Below are 24,440 nucleotides of genomic sequence, written 5' to 3' on the forward strand. Positions count from 1 at the left end.
GATTGCATGGGACTTGTAGGGAAAAAAACAACACACCACAAACACTCAATGTGTGAGAAAAATGTGCAGGCGAATTCCTTTAAAGATAAACTGTAAAATGTCAATAACAAAGAGCTGATACTGTACAAGTTTAAATGACTCTCTTCGCTGACTTACTGACCTGAATTTGCCTCAGTCAAACATTTAGCTGTGAGCGTGTTTCATCCATCAGTGTCACATTGACAGAGAGTTGTTTTAACTGGCAAACCTTTTTTTTTTTACAGAAGCCATTTAAAGATCGATGAAGCCCTCAGGTCAACAAACCAGACAGCAAATGGAGATGGCCACTGTAAACCCTATAAACCATTTCACCATCTTGCTGCTGCTGTTTGCATTCTCTTCAAATTTTAAAAAATGCACGTATGTATATAGATTTTCTATGTTCATTTTATTTTATTTATTTTAAATGTTACTAAATTTTAATACACATTTAATTATCTGTCAAGTTCTGTTTGTAGAGCATGAAGGGACTACAAACTTTCATTTCGTTATACAACCTTGTTTTGTACAATGACGAATAAACAACCTTGTAACCTTGTAAGTCATGACTCACTGACTGTCAGCAGAGTGGATCATTTTCAGCACACCGGGCTTAACAGTATGTGTTATACATACATATACATAATTGAATACATACTTCTACTACTTTTTCTACTTCTGATAAGGCAATGAAATCTAGATCAGATCCAGAAGTCTTCCAAGTGCCACCAGGGACAGATCATTTTCAGCTACAGAGCTCACAGGTCTGCATGTTTTGGGGAAGTAAGAAACTCAGGGTGCTGTTTCAAGGGAGAAAAAAAGTAAAAAATGTGAGTTTTAAAATGCGTACTGTATTTGTGTTACGTGTACCTTTATTCTTCAGATACAGCTAAGTAATAATTCAGGTTCCTGCTCTTGCTCTGTGTTGTTTTGTATTTATTGATTATAGCAAACACAACCAGGTCATGTAGTTTGTGAATGGAAGTCTGTAATAGAGATTCAACCTAAGCGTGTTCAATAAACTCCCTGACATATATTGTAACTATTAAACCTCTATTTTCATGCTGCTGCATCATGAAAGCAGTGATGTAATGTCCATGCTGCCTGCGATGGATGAGTGTGTGTTCTCATCATCTCATGCTTCAGGTAAATAATTCAGGCCAGACATGAGCCAGGTATTCACTTACACCTGCTAATGTCAGTCCTGCATGGAAAGGTAACAAACCACAAAGAGGACAGAGAGAAAAAGAACCTGCAGTGCCAAGGGCGTAGGTTTGCAAATGGACATGTCCCTACCAAACTTTTGGGAGGACAGCATTGTCCCTACCCATTTTTTACTTTATGACTTTACTCCATCTTTGGAGTGAAGATGCAATATGGAAACCCTGTCTCCTAGAAAGTATATTGTGTATATAGCAACAAGACAACTCTGGTATAAAATTATTTTAGAAACAGCTGCCCGCCTCTGCCCAAAATAACACTGCTAAGAGCAGAGAGAGTGAACTAAAACATTAAATGCGTGTGCTGTAAACCAAAACAATGGGCTTAAAGATGCAATTAAGAGCCATGGTACTGTGAGATCATTGTTAATGTAAAAATATTGATTACAGCTACGTCAAAGATACATTTTGCAAGGACAAGATATTAACATTCAGGTTATTGTGCATGTTCTTGTCAGCACAAGGTTCTTTTTTTAGGACTTGTCCCACCAGACATTTAACAAACACGCAAATGGATATTCATGATTTTAAAATGCGTGCGATCATGGAATCGTGGTTTTGATTCATCTTCAACAAAGTCTAGTGTTGTTTCTAAGATTCTGTCATTTCAGCTCAGTGTAAAGGCTCTCTCAAAGTCATGACTGTAGCTTTGTAGTATTTTGTTACCCTCAGTGTGTATTAGGTTTACTACAAGTTATACAAGCTCTCTCCAGAGTCTGTAAAGGGACACTGCAGACTGCATGATGTCAGTATTCAGGTGAGAGGTCTTCTTCAGGCATGGGTCTGCCCTCTAGTGGTGTTTATGAAATTTGTATCACCAGTTAGGAAACAGTTCTCTGTAGTTTCACTTTTTGCAGCAGTGTGTTTCCAAATATTTTGTTCCTATGAGAATGAAACAGCCCCTGAAGGAACATTTAGACCATTAAAGGATGCTGAAACTCAGATTAATCCAATTACATTAGAGTTACGAGTGTTTTAAGGCAGGGTGGCACAACAGCTATTAGGAGGCCATGTGATTGTTAAAGGCACTTCCAACTCATCTGATTTGCATATAGATAGATAATTCAGAAAAGTCAAATGCCACAGGATAAGATATAGTGACAGGCTAATTGTGCTGGTATTGTCACTGAATAAACTCATCCATAAAAACACAGACAGGCAGTCGGCACTCCTTTCTGCTTCAGTGGACAATTAACATTAACATTTTGTCTTTATTCTGCCTCCACAAAGATGGAGACTGAGGTGATTATTCTAAGCAAATTTTAATTATAAGCTTCCAAAATTAGTTATGGAAGTGTTTGATGTCAGTGGAACACAATGCAAAGGAAACGTTTGCTAAATCGTGACAAACATTGTTGTTGGAAAAAAACAAAAGTAAAGTACAAGTACAAAGGCTCGTGTTGTTCCTCATGTGCCCTCAATGTGTACTAGGTTTACTACAAGTTATCCAAGCTCTCTCCAGGGTCTGTAAGTGGACTGCACAGCATCTGTCTGCAGGGGAGAGGTTTTCTTCAGTTATGGGTCTGCCCTCTGCTGGTGTTTATGAAACTTTTTATCACCACTTAGGAAACAGCGCTCTGCAGTCACTCAAGAAGGCATACTCAAGAACATTAATTCGACTTGGTCACTTTCTTTCACTGGAAATAGCCAAGAGAGCCGTCAAGAGATACAAGCAACTACTATTGCTGATTTCTCACGTACACACACACACACACACACACACACACACACACATTGAGAAAAACACCTCCCCTGTCCTGTTCCCATTGTGGTTGTCCAGTAAATGAGAGAGAAAGCTGCTGAATGAATGCAGGAATACCAGCTCTCCATCGCAGTGGAATTTAACACGGCACTGACCACAGCAGAGACAGAAACAACCACTAAACAAAACAGGTAAACAATAAACAAACAGGCTTTCAGTGAGGATGGTGGGAATTTCGTGGCAATACACAAATAGTTTCTAAACTAATTGAAATTTCAATCTGTATCATCACTTAGCATAACCAAAATATTCTGATCATGTCAGTGATCTTGATAAAATCATGAGTCATTGATAATATATGATGTATATATATATATTTTTTACATTAGTATATAGTTTTAGTGCAACCTTACTGATGGATGCATACTTGTTGCTTTCAAAAAGCTACTGTGAAGTGAATAATTCAATTAGCACTAAAGTCCTGCACAATACTAACATAAAGAAAGGATAAAGTAATATAAATTTTTAACTTGCAGTTCTGGAGTTTAAAAATGCATCATTTTAACTCCATTGATTTATCTATAATAGCTTTTTTAAATGAGTAAATGTATTAGGATTAAACACTAAGTGTTTAATTACTAAGTTTAATTATTGTGGAGGCACACTCCAGACCTCATGGTGGAGTGGATAAATGGGTTGAAACTTCTGTAGGTGCTACAAAGCGAGTATCACTATCTTTTGTATGTTTCATCTCAACAAAGCAAACTAAAGCTTCAGAGTCTGATTTTAACTTCCAAATGTGCCTGCTGTAAACACATCGTGAACCACAGGTCTTGTTCTCCTCAAGGATGAAATCTTTTTGAGACCCAAACCTCCAAGGCCACTTTGTTTTCCTTCTCCAACAAACCAAACCAGACTAACAACCTCTGAGATCAGGAGTTTATCAGAACAAGTGACAAAAACAGCCACCAAAGAAAAAGGACAGACTTCCTCTCCTACTCACAATCCACAAGTGCGGTGACTTTATATTCACAGTCCACATTAGTATGGTTTCAACTCAGAGCCTGAATCTACCTGAATGCCCCAATATTTTTTTTATAAACCAAGTTTCTACAATTTAAATCATGTGAAATTCTTCAAAACTGTAAAAGGTGTTCGGTATTCAGAAGCACCCTGTCCTCTGACTGAAGCCCAAGTTTACCTGGATGAGGGTGTATCTGTAGCTGACACGGCGTACACTCGCGTCCCAGCCTTCCAGCGACCAATCAGATCCCTTCCTGTTCATTTTCACTGTCATGGTTACCAAGTCTTGTTAAAATCTGCACACCCTTCACACACCTCCAAGCGTGAACAGGACTGGAAAAACCTAAAACACGAATGCTTCCTTCTTGTTTTGATGTCTCGATTGATTGATATTATTTTTAAACAAACGGTCCGCTGAACAGTTATTTATATTTAAAAAGTCAAAATATAAAAACATCCCAACAAGTATGAGACTTTCAATCCAAAATATCCGTGGCTTGGTGGTAAAAAATGTAAACTGAAAGTTCAAAAACTGTTACAAACAAAGGAAGAGCATCTTCAGAAAATCTGTCATGGGCCACGAATGTTTAGTCATGACACGAAGTAAGTTTTTTGTCCATAAAATCAAAAACATCCCCTTCAAAAATCCCTTCAAACTGGCAACAAAAATGTCCTGATGTTGATCAAATGTCATCCGCAATCCTTCTTCTTCTTCTCTGAAAGTCGTGTGTGTGAGTTTTAACTCACACACACCTCCTGTTTAGCACAGTTTGATTACACCTGTATAGTTTGGATGGAGGTCAGAGTGTGTGTGATAAACATCCACGGTGATGGTTGAGGGCTGATCTGTGTGTCGCTTGTTTTATCGGCTCGTCCCATTTGGGCCTCCCACAGTGGGGGGACGCTGTCAGAGCTGATTAGTCGTTCAGAAAGGCTGACAAGTTCAGCAACGCATTAACTGAGTATCAAAAACACCGCCAGTGCATGCTTGCACACACACACACACACGCACACACGCACACAAATGCATCCAGCTTCTTGTCAGATTTGTGTGTGTGTGTATATCAATGTGTGTTTGACTACAAAGAGGATTCAGTGGAAGCATTGCAGTGTAATGAGTAGCTGATCCTTAATGAGTTGTTGTTTTAACACTGCAACAAGCTGCAGACACACACGAACACACAGTAGGCAAGTTCAGCTGGCTGTCATGCTGGTGTGTGTTTACCTGCTGTAGAATGACCATGATTCTGGTTTCTGTCCTTGTGACTGGACATCAGCATTCACCTGTAGACCCTGAGCAAGACAGAGAGGACGACAAGGGTGTTTATTCATCAAAATAATCATTTATTGGCTGTTCATACATGAGGTAAAGCTATTATATAGAGTACATTTCGTTAAAATAAAAGTTGATGTGCTTCATGTTAAAATGTATACAACAACAAGTAATAAGTGAAAATCTCTTATTGTGATCACATCTGTCTGGGTCAAATTGATGACTATAAGCTGAAGATTATTATAACAGAATTGGGTTTCTTTTTCTTTACTTTTTAATTGACATTTGTATGTTTATTACATGGATATTAAGAAATGAAACGGACAGTTTGGTTATTTACTGAATTTTATTGACTGTTTCAAAATACAGTGCAGCTGTTTCAAACACACCGTGATACACTACAGTAATACAGTACAGTACTGTGTATAAAATATAGCTCACTGTAATTGAAATTATAATGAGGCTACAGCCTAAAACAGTATTGTGCTGTTTACAACAACAGACGGCTAAGCCTCAGATTAAAGTTAAACTGTAGGCTCAAACATATTCATAAAATATTCAGATATGTTGGTATGTATGAAAATACCCAAAATGAACACTGTAAGTCGAGTACTTGATTACTATATTGATTATTTAAATAGCATTTGTATAGAAATTATTCTGTTCCAAGCTTTTTGATCCATATAAGCGCAGCAGTTGATCACTGTAACCTAGATCACTATCAGATGTTTCCACTTATAACTACAAGAAAATGCAACGACAACACAGGAACATTTAAAAACTAGGGACGACCAGTCTTTATTGTGCAGGTCAGCTCCAGTGGTGCAATCTGGGAGCAAAACACACACACAAAAAAAACCCACAGGTGTGGTTTTACCTATAAACACGATCAAAGTAGCAGCAGACACATAAAAACTGCTTGTTAAAATTCTGTTAGAGTCAAGTCTGCTAATAGGATCCATGAAAAACACTGCAGGTAACACACACACACACACACACACACACACACTTCAGACTCATTACGTTGACTTACACTAACCCTAGAAATAACCGCTAATTGCCCAAAAGCAAATTCTTCACCCTAAAATGTAATGATTTACATTACGGATAGTTGCTTTTTGTCCTAAAAAATGAAGACAAGCCCCAACGATGTAACTATGTAAACAGATTTATCTCTCCACAAAGTGAGTAATACAATTACACACCCACAAACACACACACACACAAAGAAGACACGTGCACCAGTGAACTATGTATGTGAATGGTGGGAGTATGACACATCACAGTACTAACTGCTAACTACAATAAAAGCACGTAGTATCCAGTACATATTTTGCCTGCATACTGAAAATACAGAAACAGCTAAAGATGCAGAAGTTGTTTCTAAATGTTAAGCACATAAATGAAGTTTCCTGTTAGAGTATGACTGTTATAAATGAATCCTTGATCTTCCGCCTGATGAATTTCCACTCTATATTCGACTGTCTTCACAGGATAGTTGTTGTAATCAATGGCTAATCGATGGATTCAAATGTTGATTATAGCCCCTAACGAGAAGGACCTCTTGTCTAATTTCCTCTTTTGCCACTTTACCTTTCATATCCAGCACCAGCTAAGAGAGACTCTTTATAGGTCAAACTGATTAGGCTCCTCACTGACTCAGTGTGTCACATGACACTCAACAAACCCATTTACTTCTTTTTGTTGTTGCAGAATATTGGTGGGTGTGTGTGTGTGTGTGTGTGTGTACTAACCCTCGTAAATTATTCAGCCTCCCTTAATGAAGCTTTAGTTTGATCCTTTGACTTTTTGACACAAGGCAGCCGTGACACCTCGACCTCATTAGATGTTTTGTTCATGTTTCTCTTTGAAAAGTGAGTCAGAGTTACACCTGGGGTTTTAAAAAAAGAGCCTGGGTTTAAATTTAAAATCATTCCTTAGATCCCCTCCCTGTACTACCACATTTCATCTGCAATGTATCAAGAGTTCAGTGAAAGTGAGAAATAATATACAGGACATCCACAGTAATATTAATATCAGCCGCAACAGTTGGTCGGCTGGTATTGTTTCACCTTCGGGTCTGTGCATTTTGATTTGTGTGTGTCATCATGGCAAAAAGTGGTCCTGGAGACACAACTGTAGCGGGACCTATCACAGAAGCAATATTGAGTACTTTGCCAGGTGTTTATATGTCTAACTGTCTTTTGTCAGCGGGATTATTTCTATTCCTTTCTCCTGAAAAATCACGAAAATGAACAATGATTAGTTTGGAATCACTATCATTAACTGCAGTCATCCGAGTCCTCAGCAATGAGGCAAACCTGTGCGTACATGAGAATTAACCACCATAAATTATTCACTGACTCATTATCCAGCTATATTTGAATCGTTTGACCTTTGACCCCTGGCAGCAGTGACAGCTGTCTTTCAGAGGCTGACTCTTTGAAAGCAAAACTCTGAATGAATAAATCCTCCGGGGAGGGGGGGGGGGGTTCACGTTGCTGGAAACCTTTCAAAGGGTTTTTAAATAAGACAGATGCAGGAACTTTTCCCCTCACTACACAACCACCAACGGTAGTGCTAACGTTTAAATGTCAGGTGGTATCAAAATAATACTCCGGCAAACAAAATACAAATGTTTCTCCTATCTTTGATTTAAAACACACACACATTTAATGGCCTTTATTCCTGTAATCAGAATTTGTGTGTCCGACATGTTGATCAACACATTGAACAATGTGGCATACATCAGTACAACTTTCCAACATCTCTGCGTCTAAAGAGAAAAATTAAGCAATAAAAGAGATAACTTCTGTAATTACAAGAAGAAGATTTAATTTAATCTGAAATACTCTTGTTGACATAGAGACAGACATATTATTAAAGTGTTGTATACAAGGGTTTTATACAAACAGTCTTCATGCTTATCAGTGGACATCTGTTCTGTTACAATGTGGGTACCTGCGTTGTAGCTAAGCGAGCATCTCTACTACTAGAGGCTTCCTGATGTGTGTGTCTGTGGGGAAGATTGTGTTAGAACATAGCCATAGCCTTGCTGTTTATCACCTGACTGACCTTTGTTGAATCTGCAATAAAAGCAATGTCATAAAAATAGTCTAATAATAAAATCAGGAATAATTACTACCACATGCACACAAACACACAGAATGCAAACACACAAAATGAAATACAAGCATTGCACTCGCACACAAGTTTGCGCAGCTATCCATGTCAGGACATTGCACTGACTTCCATTCACTGTGGACAGCCTATCCCAAACCCTAACCCAACAGTAACCAGGATCTCAGAAATTTCGTTTTGCCTCACTAGGACCGGGCTTTGGTCCCAGTGGGGAACACACACATACACAAGCCATGGCTGCACACCACCTTTGTCCCAGACCTCTGCTGGGGTAATTAGATGCTGAAATATTAATAAGGAGTGTTTCCACTGTGTGTGTGTGTGTGTGTGTGTGTGTTTTCTAAACATATCGTATTTTATACCTGTAGATTAAGACACATTAGCAAAAGGTGAGCAACACAGCGAGACAAAGATACGAAAAGTGAGGACAGGACTGAAGGAATAAAAAAGAGACAGGGATGGTTAAAAGCTAGAACAGAAGAAAAGCCAGAACAAGAACAAGCAGGAATGTAGGATGAAGATTTAGCTGCTAAATGCTCCACTTAGTTCACCATCTAGTCTCTAACTGTGTCTATATGCTGTTTGCTGCCCACTGTGGCCGAAAACGAAGCTATGAGAGCAGTGAGAGAGAAAGAAAGCAGTAAAGTTGTGGGCCAGCCAGTTAAACAATGAGCTGAAACTCTGTGAAGCTCCATGAACCTGAGGAGAGCTGCAGATTCTACTGATAATTCTCTGCAGGTTCATCAATACCAGAGAGATCTTTCATAATGTCACATTGTTTTCACGCTCTCATGCCAGACATTTTTACAAGTTAAATATTGATTACAGCTGATTTAACTATTGGGACAATGGCAGATATTTTCAGACTGTGTCTCCCAAGGCTTTCATGGTGCAGCACTCATTTAAATTCATCGTTAACAATCCTGTCCGTTGAAATAAAGAAAAGATTAAGGTTAGCACAATAGCCTTGCTGGAATCAGAGCACTTCTGTTTCTTTATGTCCCCACACGAATCAAAATTTATGCCACTATAAGTTCACCCAACATCCAACCCTCCCCCTCTATGCACTCTACGCGCTATGCCCCCCGTTTGAGAACCACGCCAACGTATTATTTCATCAACCTGAACAATCTGTTCTGTGAACCCAAATCTAACTCCTGCACCCTTCACTGCCCCTAATGATGGGCCTGAGGGAGACACCCCCACCTCCCACTGAGAGAGGCAGACTATCAGAGTAAAACCCTCTAATGGGACAACTGTGGACTAATCAAATTGAACCCGAAGATAATTGATTAACTTTCTGGGGTAACCCAAATGGAAAGTGACAGGTGAAGCGCTTTTACTGACCAAAGGAACACATAAAATGTCCACTGAAATTGCTTGTTTTTTGTGTCTGTGGAGTAAAAACAGTTAGGTTAATGTGGATGATGTTTTAAGAGCAACCTTTTATGCAGTGCATTTAGAGTAATTTCACAAGACAAACCCAGTTCTAATCTGCTGAGAAAGTTAGTTCTAGGAGAAGTTTTTTTTGTTTACTGGTCTTGGGGATCATAACTGCATATGTTATAACTGCAAAGGTTGTAGGATATAAAGCCTTTTATGTCTCCAGAAGTACCTCTGCAAAGTCTGCTAAATTGTCTCAAGTGAGTAAATTAAGACAGCATCAGTTGGGTCTGAAGACTACAAGATCTTCAAAATCTGGGGGTGTGGAGTTGGAAGGAAGTGAGTTAACCAGACCTCTGTAGCCCACTGCTCATCTCTGCTGCAGGCTAGAGGCTAAAAATCAGCCTCTACAAGCATAACACACCCAAATCTAGAACCTGTCGGCAGCCGAGTTTCATTGAGGGTATGTAAGCGCCAGGTTTTGACAAGGAAAAATACGTAAATTAAAAAAGATGATATATCTGGTTCTGCTGCATCAGTTTTGATCCTTTCTGTTAAAACAATCCATCGTGAGTCTGACAGTGTTTTAGGAGTTCAATGTTAAGAACAATTTTGAGGTACTGGTCCTTTGTTTGAGTGTGTTTATATTTGGTGCAACTTTACTTCTGCTTATTTTTTCAGAGAAAAATACAGTCACATGTACTCAATACAAATTATTGTTTAATAAACGCTAAACTAAAATTAAACTAAAATATTTCCATGATTTCTTTCTGATGTGATTCTGTGTCATTTTCAGCTTAAGATTCAGCAGTTGATGGAGAACAAAACAGAGCTAAAATAATATTAGAATTTAGACACAAACACAACGTCATCGCAATTGTTTCCCCAGGTCTGTTGAATGTATAAAAAGACAACTGCTTTTGAAAACATTCACAGCTTTTTAGAGAAGGCGTTATTGCCTTTTTAAAGAGACAATATCAGATGTTGCCTTCAGTTTGTTTCGATGCCCCCAACAGGCCAAATAAGTCACTTCAGCTTTAATTATCTGATGAACTGACAGCCAGAATTTGCTCACATCAGCAGATTGTGTTTAAACACGAATATTGACATGACCTCGGCTACACCCAGTTCAGAAATTTATATCATGATGTATACATCAAGATAAGAGATAAAAGCTTTGTGAGTACACAGGGAGGGACCGGGAGTCAAACCCAAACTGCTAACCAAACTTTAACCATGTCAGAAAAAGTTTTATTTATTTAGATTTTCAAACGGTGTTGTCGATTCTTCAATACAATCAATAGATGGCATTAATAGTTGTCTTCTATAATCTGCCTTCTACAAAATTGTCTTCAATCCACCACAGATTTTTCCGTCTTCAGCACTTTGGAGATGTAGAACAAGACTAGATCTGATTTTAAATCACCGGTTCACTAATCACTTATCACTAGTTCCAAATCTTTTCAGCTTTTAGACCAATAAAAGCCTTGAGATGACACGATTTGTCTTCCAGTTGTGAGCACTTCAACCAAAACACGATGTTCACTTCACACATGTTTCCAGGAGGTAAAACTCTCCAATATTGCAAACAAAAATGTTTTAAATTTTTTTGTAGCAGAAAGTTTTTTTATATAATAATTGAATAGTAATTATGTCCTTGTTAATTACAGTATTATTAGCTACAAACCGATAGCAGTTGATTCATGAATTATAAGCATTGCAGAATATGATGCCCATCAAAAACAACCCAAAAAACAAGGCATTGTTCTAAAGCTACAGACACTGCTTAACAAGTAAACCTGGCGTTTACATTATTAGAAAGATCTGTCTCTTTAATGGAAACCTCTACCACTAACACTACTATACGTGCAGCTACTACTGTTTGATAAGATGTTGAATCACTAACAGTAAACACTTCTAGGTGTGTCAAAAATAAACCTCACACCTGCTAATATGTTTAGAAATAAGAAAGACATCTCAGCTGGACCACAGTGCAAACAACATGACCACTTAAAACACACATGCACGCACACCCAGTAAGGAGATTATGCATAAAGCCAACATGCCTCTATAAGCCTGTTTGTCTTTACCCTTTAGCGTGATCTGAACCCTTCTCGTCCTCTCGTTCTTCTGGTTCTCTCTCTTGTCCTCCCTCTGTTCCAGTTTTTGTCTCACCACAGACGTCCTCCTCGGTGGATGGAGGGATGAAGAACAGGAGAAGACAATGAGACAGCAGGGGTTTTTTTTCTTCAGGAGAAGAAGTGAAGACAAACCTGTTAATCCCACAGCAGAAGGTGCTGGAAGAAAAAGAGTGAATACTCAGAAATTACTTATTTTCTTCTGTTCAATTCTCGGGCTCTCGTCTCTCTTTCATGTGAAGGTATACAGAGGTTTAAAGAGTGAGCGACACCCTCCTTCTCTTCCCTCCCTCCCTCTTTCTTGTCGGTATTAACAGGGACACGGCAAACTGCTCATTCACTGCCACTGATCCCTGTTACAGAGAGAGAGAGTCAGTGGGGGGTGATGAGGTATAACATAGAGGAGGTTGTAATTAGACACAAAAGCACACACACACAAACACACACAAAAAAACGTATTTGGTTAACAGCAAAACTAAATACGTCCCTGATGAACATACATGTAAACCGCAACAATTAAACCTCTAATAACAGATATTTTTGGCCGCTTCAGGGCAGCAGAAACAAGCTGTTAACACGCCACTGACCTTTTAAGTTGATATGACGACCTTGTTAGCAAACAGTTGCCTATTTACACATCCGCAGTGACAGAGCAACACTATCATTTATTTGAAGTCATATTTCTGTTGTCGTGATAAATGTAACTACAAAATTCACTCTCTTTTAGCTCTAACTCCTGATTTAAAAATGCTCTATTATGTTTAGGGTCTAACTCTGTCTGTCTGCTGTTTGGTGCTGGGGATTTAGTAGAGGCTTTGAACTACTCTACAAATGAAGTCAGTCACAATCATTGTAATCAAACATGCAGATAAAGGAAACCCAAAACAAAAATGACTTCAGATTGAACTTTACTTAAGTGCATTTGTTGCCCAAATGTCAAGTTTTAGCAGCGGGTACTCGGAGTAAACCCACACAGACACGGGGAGACTCTACATCTTTCTCCACGCAGAAAGAAGTGGGCTGAACCCAGGACGTTAACCACTGAGCCACAATGTCGCCCTGACACGCAATACCACACTGCGCAGACGTCTCCTGCACTGAGCCAAGACATGGTGCTGCTGTCCTGAGGGGGAGGTTTTCATTTTCATGGTGCAGAAATAAGCTTATTAGCTTTCTGAGAGAGAGAGATGACAAAATTGTTATCATACTCCTGTCTGTATTTTCAATATAGAGCTGGAGTCAGGATGTTGTTGGCTTAGCTTAGTGTGTAGAGTGGAAGCAGGGGTGAACTGCCCATCTCTGGCTCTGTGTGGCAGCTATTTGGCTGACTTTTTATTACGAAACTGCAAAAAATATATCAGGGAAAAATCCTGGTCCTATTTACAATCACTGTGAATAGCCAGATTGTTACAGGCTGATCAAATTGTACAGTGTGAACAAAGCAGTTCTATATTTTGGACATACAGATATGGTGGTTCAAAGACTGTATATAAAACATGTAATGTGAGCTAAGGCAAAATGTATTGGCTTCCATACAGACACAATGAGACACCAACACCAACCAGCAACAAACTTACACTGAAAGCAGCTTTATATACAGTCCCTATTGCAGGTAATTAAGTGGGCAAACCCACTTAGGTGGGACCATCATCATTTAGAATAATAAATATTTAGCTAAAACCCAACACCAAATAAAAATAGAGCACAAAGAATGAATATTTACATAAATACAAATTTCTATCAATAAATAAATAACACACACACTCAAAATAATCACATAAATCAGCATTGTTGATGCCTTTACTCCCCCCCACCCTCAGCTTTATGGTTTGTTCCTGCAGCTCTTAAGCAGGTGCTTCGGCCTACCACCCTCCTGTGCCTTGGCCTCCTGCAGAGGAGACGACCAGGAAGAGGTGAGTACTACCATTTTTTGCTTTATCTGTTTGAGTTAATCTGATAACTAACTGGAACAGAGTAGAATCACTCAGTACTATGTTGTGAACCTTGACTATTACTCATATAGGTTTCTTTTCACAAAGGCAGGCTGGTCAGACCCCCCCTGGAACTACCCACGGCAAAGAAAGTCATCAAATATTTCACTAATTAAATAAACAATCAAAATAAGAATGTGTATGGCTCCCTGCTTTCTCAATAACCCCCACCTAGATACTCAGTTAACTATTTCAGGTAATGGAACCTCTGGTCTCCATTACACAGCAGGATGACTTAGTTGTAGTTTAGATTTGGAAATTAAGCTAAAATCACATCTCTGATCAGATTAACCTGTTGTTCGCTTTGCTTTCACACCGTAAACCAGACTTGGAAGTGGACCAAAATCCCTTTCCTCATCTGGTCTCAGCATGTTTGTTAAGTCCCTGCAAGACTTTAATTTTCAGTGGCCCAAATGAGTGAGATTTTCATTATACCTTGGGGAAAGTTGAACGGGCCAGGGAGCGACAGGTGAGGAAGAGGAGGAGTGGAGTACGGGGAGGGGGTTTAACAGGAAAGAGTGAAAATGAAAAGGGGGAAAGAATAACTAAGATTAACTGAAGAATAACATGAAGGAGTCATTCTCAGGCTATTAACTGAGGTGCATATCAGGTCAGGTTTAACATCACCCAAATCCTCAAGGATGTCCAGTGATGTCTTTTGAAGGCCAACACGGACACAGGCAGTGGTGGATGAAGTATTTAGTTTCTTTACTTAAGTAAAAAATACTGGTATAACAATGTACTCATTACGTGTAAGATGTGTGATTTAAAGATCTAATCTTAAACAATAACAATTTATTCAATTTTAAAGGGAAAATCTTAATCTGTACGTAACTATGGCTGGCAAATATATGTAGTGGAGTAAAAAGAATAATTGTTTCATTGAGATGTAGTGAATTAAAAGTATAAAGTAGTAGAAAATGTAGTGCAAGTACCAGAAAATTGTACTTGACTAAATTTGTATTTAGTTACTTTCTTCCTCTGGACACAGGAGATCTCAGGTTTCTCTTAGCAACATTCTCAGTTCAATTCTTCTTCACAAACTCTTAACCATACAAATAAACCAAAGATGAAGGCAATAGAAGGGTCAACATTTTATAACTTCAAATAACAAACTTTTTTAGATTAATCTTGTCCTGTTGAAAAACATGTTGGTTTGGTATCATGTTTTCTACATTTCACTTCTGCAGTCCATATTTTATTAGAAGATTACTGACCTTTTACTGCCTTTTTGCAAATGAGGACTGGTGAGTTAAAGTGCAACGCTACCCCCTGCGTGCAGACACCAAACAAGGTTTTAAAGAGAGACCGTGTGATTTTGGTCCAGTCCACAAAGTTTATTTGTGTATCACATTTCAACAAAAAGGCAATTTAAAGTGCTTGCGTAAAATATAAAAGTAACATGAGGAAATATAAAAAGACATTTAAAAAATAAAAATAAAATTACAACATAAAGCAGGACAGGAAATGTTACAGCGTAAGATATTAAACAAAATCCTTAAATTTGAATAAATAAAAGGTAGTGGTAAAGTCTTTAGCCGTGATTTAAAAGAACTGAGTTTCAGCAGACTTGCAGTTTTCTGTTTGTTCCAAATATGTGGTGCATAAAAAAACTAATGCAGCTTCTCCATGTTAAGCTTTGACACTAGGGATAGAAAGCAAGGTTTGTATTATTACCTTGAACCCACACCTTTATTTTGGTAATTATTAAACTGTGTCACCTTTAAAAAGTCACGTGCTGTCAGCTGAAGCAGCTCTGACACTGTGTTGGTTTTGGCCAGTAGATGGCAGCAGCTGCTTTGTAATGTTGGTGACTCACGCTGCCAGCAGCAAGTTACACTGTCATGACAGCAGGCAGCTACAAGGCCTGTATTCATCTAACACTGTTTGCAGTTATTTAAAATACTTGGCACTATAATCAACATCATATTCAACCACCATGTGTTACATTTACATTATTTTGTTTATGTGGCTTAATTATATAGGCCTACCAATTCAAATCTCACTCAAACCACATCTGCTCTTTATCAGATTTTTATCTCATCTTCTCTTTTTTGATACAGTTCAGTCTCCAAACAAGTTCTATTTTTGGATTTAATGATTTTGAGAGAAAACCTCTCTGGTTGAGTAAAAATATTTCTGTTGTCTTGTTGTTTAGAAGAAGACTTCCAACTGTGCCTGCATTTATCCAGATCTTAGTTTTCCAGATATGTAAACATGCAGCAGCCTATTTTAGCCTCTGTTATATACACTGTGTTAGCTAGAAGAATAGTATAGTTAACTCAAAATGGAGATGCGACTTGCTTTAATAAAAACAAAATGAATCAGTCAATCAGGTCATTAAACTCACACACATGGTGTACATCCAGAAACAGAATCAGCTGCTGGTGTGTATTGCTCCCATTATGCACCACTGGAGCTGCTCTGCACTCTGACTGGCTGGTCATTCCTACTTTTTAACCTTTCCTATATGCATTCATCATATTTGCATTTTGTTCTGACAGCAAGTGCCTCTGCAATCAGCTCTGTGGTCTCAAAGACAAAAGTCTCTGAGGTCAAATTTCAGTTCTGGAGTTCCTTTTAGCTGCTCCTCACACACCACAACACAAGCACCGTTTGTTCATCTTTGAATTTGTGTGAAAAGCCTGCTGATGTTTAAAAGGTTGGGTTTAGGCATGTAGCTGCGATGGATATGCTCAAGAGTTTGGGAATACATCATGCCAATGAAGGTCCTCACAAGTATCAAAGTACATAAATATGTGTTTGTTTGTGTGTTGATGTCCTCGGGGTCAGCGTGAGCCACTGGCTGGATCAATCCCGGTTGACGTGCTCAGAGCAGCACAAATCACTAGCTGTACGCAAACACACACTATCCCAAATGTAGAAAACAGGAGCAGACTCACACTCCTCCCTTCCCTTTTCCATAGCCCATTAAAGGTATTGACGATTCCACACCCTGTGTTTTTTTCCTCTAATTGGTCTATATACAGCAGACCGGACAGTGATGCTAATGAAGCCTGTGTAACATTGTGTTCAGAACAGACTCTGCAGTCCATGGAAATATGGACCGCTGCTCTGGTTGTTCTTTCCAGCATCGATTCTCTCACCGCTTCAGCAGCAGCACTCTGCTCTCCTGGTAAATCTTTCTTTCTCTGCCTCTGTTCTCAGAGGGATGACAGCGAATCTGCTTGTGTGTTGCTCACCTGCTCGTTCCAGCGTCAGCCACTCTCAGTCTTAAATAGGAAGTAGGGGTGCGAGGGAAGCATGAGGCCCTGGGTTCGCTCAAACAGGTCCAGATCAGTCCAGGTAAGACTTGTTTTTTCTGATTTTTTATTTAGTCATAAATAAAATATATCAAACATATATAAATCCAAGTGCTAAAGGATGTGAGTGACCATGCTTATAAGCCGTTTTTAGGGTTTTAAATATTTAACAATTTAATGCTAATGAAAGAGTACAATTTGACTTTTTGTCCTTTTATACCAATCAACCATAGTAAAAAGTGCAACGTTATATAATGGTGGCATCTGTGTGTGTGGGCTTGTTTTACTATATTCATGGGGTCCAACAACCCAGGATTCCACTATGCTTGTGGGGTCAGACAGCTTTGAGGGGCCCAAAATGCTGGATCCCAAAAGTTTAAAGGGCTGTTTGGTGGTTAAGGCTTGGTTTTAGGGTTCAGGTTAGGGTAAGGGTTAAGGTTAGGCATGTAGTAGTGATGATGAATGTCCCTAAACCCTTACCCCATGTCAATGACAGGTCCCCACAAAGATAGTGACACAAGGCTGTGTGTGTGTTTGTGTGTGTACATACAACTAGCTTTTATGCATTTTTCAGGTCACAAGTCAAGATTTGAATCAATATTTCATGTCATGATATAAAGATCCTTAAAAACCATAAATGATAATGCTTAATGAAGTCAAATTCTTTACCTCTGCAGGAAACTATTTTGGTTTTGTTGGACAGAATATGTGACAGAAAAGTCAGTTACACCACAGCTTCCCCCTACAGATTCATTAGATTAGATCATTAGATTCTGAATCCCTCTGTGAAATAAATGTGTGTATGATTCCTAAATGCTTTAAGATGTAGAATTCATGAGTTTTCAGAATTTACATAAAAGTGTATCACTCTTCTCGAATCTGTCCTGATTTTCTCAACTGTGAACGAGCTGATTAAAAATCTGCACCATCTGTATCACTGTGATGAATTAGGCAGTTCAGGTGCTGCTTGTTCATATTTATAGTATGTATTTATACAACCCAGAGTTTCACAGTCAGAAGAGAACTGTATGAAATCTGTCGGGTGTCCATTTGTGCATACAGAATTTAATGTTTTAGCATTAGCAAAAAAGAAACAAAAGCTTCTGGGCTGTAGTGCAATACAACGCCTTGTCATCCGGGATTATATTGGTGCAGCAAATTGACATCATATCACATATCTTAGTTCTGTTCTTCAAAATGTAACTTCTGATCTGGAGCTACAACATGGGATACATACCACTGTGCTTACAACTGTGGTAATTAAGCCTGCTGTTTAATTACTCTTCTAAGTTGTGAATAACTGTTAGTTAAATTGTCTTCAGTACTCTTAATACTACTACAGAAGGAGATTTCCTGGTAGGTCTCACACACACACACACACTGCTTCATGGCGCATGAATGGAGCGATTGTGTCTTTACAAACATGAGGAGAAGGGTGGGTGACAGACATTTTGTTTTGAATTACGTTTATTTTTTCTTAATCTTCTTTTAAAAACCAAAAACAGAAACATTAAACACATACTATCTGCGAAAGTAAAAAGCTTTGGATAACTCAAGGATGGTAGCATTAACCTTTACCTTCTCAAAGTCTGCAGAGGGTCCTTCACAGTGCTCTAAGTGACAGGTCTGTAGTAGAGTTTAGGACACCTAGGAAAACAAAGGAATAAACCGGTGGTGTCTTCCAAATCTGGAAGAAAGAAAGACATGTTTGGAGGAGCCTTTAAAACTGAACAGACTTGCGGACCCATGATGTCGCATTTGAATCAAAATCAGGTTTATTGACAAGTAGGTTTTCACACACAGGGAATTTGCCTTGGTATTTTGGTGCATAACAATAAACATAGTACAAGTACTGCAAAAGTCAAGAATCATTACACATAAAATAGAAACATTTACCATAAAAATGTGAAAAAAAATGTACAATATATCTGTTTTTAAATAGAAAAGAGCTGTGCAGTGTTAGATCTAGTGTGCAGACTGAAGGAGGCAATTCCTTGAACTGAAAATCTTACAGCCTAGAGGACTGTTGACAATGTATATGCAATGCATAATAATAATTTATAAAGCTTGGGAAGGCAACATTAGAGAAACCAGCAAGAAAAAGCTACATTTTGAAAGTATCTCACCAGAAAAATCCCACCCCCTCCCTGCAGTCCTATCTCCAAAGCTCCTTCCCAAAACACATTTTCATGTGCAGTGAGAGCACGGGCAGAGTGCAGGCAGGTAGGCAAATGCTTGCCTGTGCTTAATTCAGTCCTGCAATAGCCACATATACCAGTTTTTTCATTTTATTTTGTGTAGAGAATTTGACTTATTGATTGCTGTTGGGATGTAAAGACAATTTCAACTGATATATATATAAAAAAACATGCTTCTGAAACAAACTCCCCAAACCAAGGGCGTCACTTTGTGTTGAAAAGTGGTGGAGACATAAGGGCTCAGACTAGGGATGTGATGATACACAATTTTGGGTTCACAAGAACAAGACAAGAAGAATATTTTAACACTATTTTGAAGAAATATGCAATGCTGAAATGTTTTAGTAGGTGGTCTGCGGGACCTCCCACAGAACAATTTGAGCATTAAAATATTCTCCATTCTGGAGAAACTTTTTGCACCAATTTTTTGGTGGAAATGTTTTTGTCTAGCCTATGTAAAGGGAAACACAAAATTCCTGTGGCAGATGACAATTCAAAATATAAAAAATAAATAGAAGATTATGCGGTAAGGCTTATAGGCATTATGTAGCTTGTAGCTATTGCTTCTAAATATGTTTTCTCCTGTAGATAAACTTTTCTAATTGAATAAAATCCCTGCCAAGTCAGCACACATGCTTAGCCTTCCCTCCTCTTTGTGTCTGTTGTGTAAATGTGCACGTGGTATCTTTTCACCTTAGTGATAAATTAATTCATTTTAATTTAGTTATAAACTCCTGAACTTTAATAGCTCCCGCGTTTCATCAGGTATTCTGCTCATGTTCAAAACTTTCTGCACATTCAGAATCTCTCCCACATGTCTGTGTTCTGACATGTCGAAAGTAATCAGTAGCTTAAGTTAGTTTTTTTGGACAAGGAATTTGTTTCTTCCATGTTTACATTGCATTGCATGTTTTCCGATTGTGCAAATAAAGCTTTATCAAAGCATTTTCATTTGTTATTTAAACATTTTTTAGAAATGCTTTCAGAAATCAACATCACTAAGAACCTGACATGGTCACATCTCCACGCTGGTGAACTGTACTTCTTCAGAAAATTTAAGAAGGCTTAATTCACCGTGTCAAGTTCTTGTCAGCTTTAACAGAGGAGCAATAGAAAGCAGACTGACTGGAAATATCACAAACTGGCATGGGATGTGCACGGCCCAGGACCAGAGGGCTCTGCAGCGAGTGATTAAAACCGCTCAGAAGTTCATTGGTACCCATCTCTCGAGCATCAGTGATATTGGTGAGGTGAGGTGCAGGATACTAAAGGACAGTACCCACCCAGCCACAGCCTGTTCACCCTGCTGCCTTCTGGGAAGAGATATAGAAGTTTCAGCTGCCGCACCACCAGACTTCAGAGCAGCTTTCCACCCCAAGCGATCAGACATTTAAACTGAAATTCATCCTCAGCACTGCTCCACTGAATGTAGATTATTTGTTTAGCATTTTTATGAAAGCTTTTGGACCACTGTATATTGTTTGCTGTGAAGCAGTAGGGAGTTAAACTTAATTTCACTTTTCAACATGTTGTAATGTGACATGTGTGAAATGTGTAAAATAAACCGACCTTTTTTGAAAAAGTGACGCGGACAAAATCGACAATTTCAAAAAGTGTTAAGGGTCACGTCCCTAATGTCATCCAAACAGCCACAATTTCTTGTCTGTTGCCACCAGGAGGCGATAATGATATTTTAGAAGAAAGAAATGAGCCCGTGTTGTTTTTCCAGGAGGGGAAATTCAAGAGATATTGTCATGGAAAATAAACTGAAACCCTTTATTGTTGTTTATGTGCACATAAAACTGCCTTAAAAGTAAGTAATTTTCACTTTAAACTGGATTGTAATACAAGCAGGTGCTCGTTACGACTTTCAGAAACTCGGAAGACTGATTTCCCCAGGTGTTCCTTGAAAGCAGCACCGACGCAGCCCCGCTGACGTCTCGCACCCTCCCTCTTTCTCTTGTCACCGTGTGTGTTTTTTTTTTCGGGAGGTGGAGGAGGGATGCCGTTTTCTTTCGCGATCACAGAAAGCAAATGTTATGTTTTCCGACACATCTTCGTGTTCGTGTTCCCACGCGGGAGGCTTTTTTATTCCCCTGACAAACGCAGTGACGGTCACACCGAATGAGAGGCGCTAAAGATCGGACTGGACTGAGGGGAAGAACCGGAGACTGGCTGGGAGGGAGGCAGCACATCCGCTGCTTTCTTTAATTCAACCGCAGCTTGCAGTTGATTTAAATCCCAAGGCCTGGCACGTTTGTCTGTCGCCTTCTTCAAATGTTGTCTTACACGGTCCTTGCCTCTGTTTCCGTGACTATTTCTCCGCGACAGCTGTCGTTTTGACGTTTGTCACCCAGAAAAATATTCGCTAGCAAACGGGGGGGGGACAGAAACTCCCCCTTTCTTCTCTCAACTCCAACCCGCGGTGGTCGCGCAGAGACCTTCTGTCCTTCTCTTTAACCCTTATAAGTCGCCCCAATGGTTGCGTTATTTTTGTTTTCTCACCAGAAGACTATGCAGCTGAGAGGAAAGCGATCACCACCGGGATTGTTTTATTAATAACGACCCAGCCAGTATCCACCATAATGGTACGATAGCGTCTGGGAAAGGATTGGGGGGGAAGTGAAAAGATAAGTGGAGGGTGTTGGGGGGTGGGGGGGTTCAGTCTGGGCTGGGGTGTTTCTTTTCCTTCAAGTGAGGCTGTGCTGGTACCAACAACACCACACAGACAGACATGAGGTGAATGTAGCGAACCATTTGGGGTTTTTTACGCATCATTTTAAGCTGGATCACGGTCTTGCTGATCCGTGCTGCCTTCACGGACTGTGACAATGAGGATTGTATGAGAAGTGCAGCTGTTTGTCCCCCCCCCAACCCCCCCCGATACACAGAGCCTGGTGTGACTGACAACCAGGCTAATCAGGGGTGTTTTTTTTTAACCCAGTGTGAGCACAAACCCACTTCTTTATTTTCTCTTGGACGGCGAAGCGCACTCAGGACGAACATGTCTTTACGCACGGCACTGCCTGGGAACGAGAGGAACCCGGACCATGTAAGTAGATAATTAAAAACACAGAGGGCGTCTATTTGTCACCTTCAGCAGGAGGAATATGTTACCATTAACCTTTACTGTGCTTTTGAAGAAAATGATAATAATAACCCCCAGGCCTTGAGATTAGTGTGCCATGTGCAAATAGCAGCTGCAGTCAAGCAAGGCGACGTTAATCTCCCCTAGCTCATTTGGGACAGGTTGCAATTGGACACACAGGCGGGAGATGAAGGACGGGGGTGAAGAGTCGTGCATGTGTGTGACATTGATCACATGCAAAATGCACAAATGTAATCAATCAATGAGTTGCCTAAAAAGAATCTCCCTCGACTTTCACCACCTTCACCTACCGGTGTCTTCAGTGCGCATGTTTTTCTTTCCCCCCAGCTGATCAATAATGTATGCATCTGATACAAGGCCACCCAGCCCTTTCCGCACCCAGCCAGCCCTGCACCCACCCCTGCCTTTCTCCTCCATCACCTCACTTCCAGCTCTTCACCTTCTCTGCCCCCCTCCACCCCAAATGGTCTGTCTGGTATCCCCTTTAATGGAACAGTGTGAGAGGCAGCTCAGTTGGCGGCACAGGATTGCAAAATCTGCTGTGTCAGGCTAGCCTGGTCTGTCCTGCTGATGTTTTTCTGTGGGAGCGTCTGGGTTTTGGGGAGACAGGACTTTGATTTGAATGGCTTTTGAAGCATATAACAGTTTTGTTAGGATTTGTTTTGTAAAGATGCTTGTTTGGAAATGAGCATCTCTCTAATATCTCCTTCACCATATACTGACATCAGTAGTGTGGCTGTACAGAGAATCCCCACCTTTTTCATCTCAAGGACACCAAGCTTACACCAACCTAGCAGCCTGAAATATCACTCACTCCTTTTGGATTTGAAGCTCTCACAATGAGCTTCCCCCCTATTTTGTTAAGAGTATGTCATCACTACCCCAATCCCTGTATGTCTGGTGATAGTGTGTCTCGTGTGAGATAAATGACAGCCACCAGTAGTTAGCTTATTTCCTGGGCTTTCACATTAACCTTTGACCACAGTGAGCGACGTGTTGAATTTACGCCATATTTTGGGTGCGACCCTCCAACCAAAATACTGAAGTAAATGGAAGCGGGCTATGAAGTTGAATGGCAGCCATGGGGAAATACATAAAAATCATACAGAAAGATTAGGTCCTTCTGCTCAGGAGACCTTTCTTTACTAACCTGCTGTGTGATTTTGACTCACTGTGGATTGTTACAGGCAGGACCCAGAAACACTTATACAGGTGGAAGAATCCAGGAGGTATTTTCTTATCTTTTTATGTTAACCCCTGGATTGTGGATGGTTTGGACAGTTTGTGTCAGGCCACACCCAGATGCAGACTCCAAAAAGTGGCACTGCATTTAGATAGCCTGTTATTTCAATAAGAAGAATAAAGACACTCAGTCATGCTACTAAGAAACTCCCTTTCCAGTTACTTTTCTAAAGTATCTATTCATAATGTAGTGATTAAACAGTTTCTCCAGAACAAAACAGAGCAGTACACAAATAATGGTGCCTATCAAATGCTTGATTCAGTTTCATTTTTGTCATAAGTTTCTGCCGGTAAAAGCAAGATGACTGATTGATCACAGTAAATTAATCACGCACTCGTAGTAATAGTCATCTGTTGTGTCCGAGAAGCTCAGTCATCCAGGTCAAATCCAAGGAAGGTTAAAATCAAGGGCAACTGGACTTGGCTGAAGATACTTCTGCCTCTCATTCAAGCCGTTTAACACTGGGCATGCGCATGCCATTGTAAACATGAAGCAGATGGTCTAATCTGTGGTTGCAGAAGAATTGCAGATTTTTTTTTTTAGTTGTAGGGACCAATAACAAGCTGGGACTGTTTCTGAATGTAACACGAGAGTTTAAAGCAACTGTGGCGGCGGAAAACAGACTGGAAGTTGTCGCAGTACAAGTGTAGGCAGGCTGTAAGTGTTATTTACACAGTACAGAATATTTTAATAAAAATACCAAATCAAAATATCTGTGAGTAGCATCGTGTTTCTACT

The 24,440-nt window shown here is 39.6% G+C and overlaps 1 protein-coding gene across 2 annotated transcripts in view; it reads left to right on the forward strand.

The window, feature by feature from the left end:
• The first annotated feature begins 22,002 nt into the window (after positions 1-22,002).
• The window catches only part of LOC123985622 (MAP/microtubule affinity-regulating kinase 4-like), a 56,944-nt gene continuing 54,506 nt past the window's right edge, over positions 22,003-24,440 (forward strand). Inside the window, exon 1 of one of the 2 annotated variants that reach the window (XM_046073303.1) lies at positions 22,003-22,402. In XM_046073303.1, coding sequence (XP_045929259.1) covers positions 22,193-22,402 — 210 coding nt within the window. In that variant the 5' untranslated portion in view covers positions 22,003-22,192. The remainder of the gene's footprint in view (positions 22,403-24,440) is intronic. The other variant, XM_046073304.1, reaches the window with a different exon arrangement.

This window comes from Micropterus dolomieu, linkage group LG17, assembly GCF_021292245.1.
Source record: "Micropterus dolomieu isolate WLL.071019.BEF.003 ecotype Adirondacks linkage group LG17, ASM2129224v1, whole genome shotgun sequence".
Classification (NCBI taxonomy): Eukaryota; Metazoa; Chordata; class Actinopteri; order Centrarchiformes; family Centrarchidae; genus Micropterus; species Micropterus dolomieu.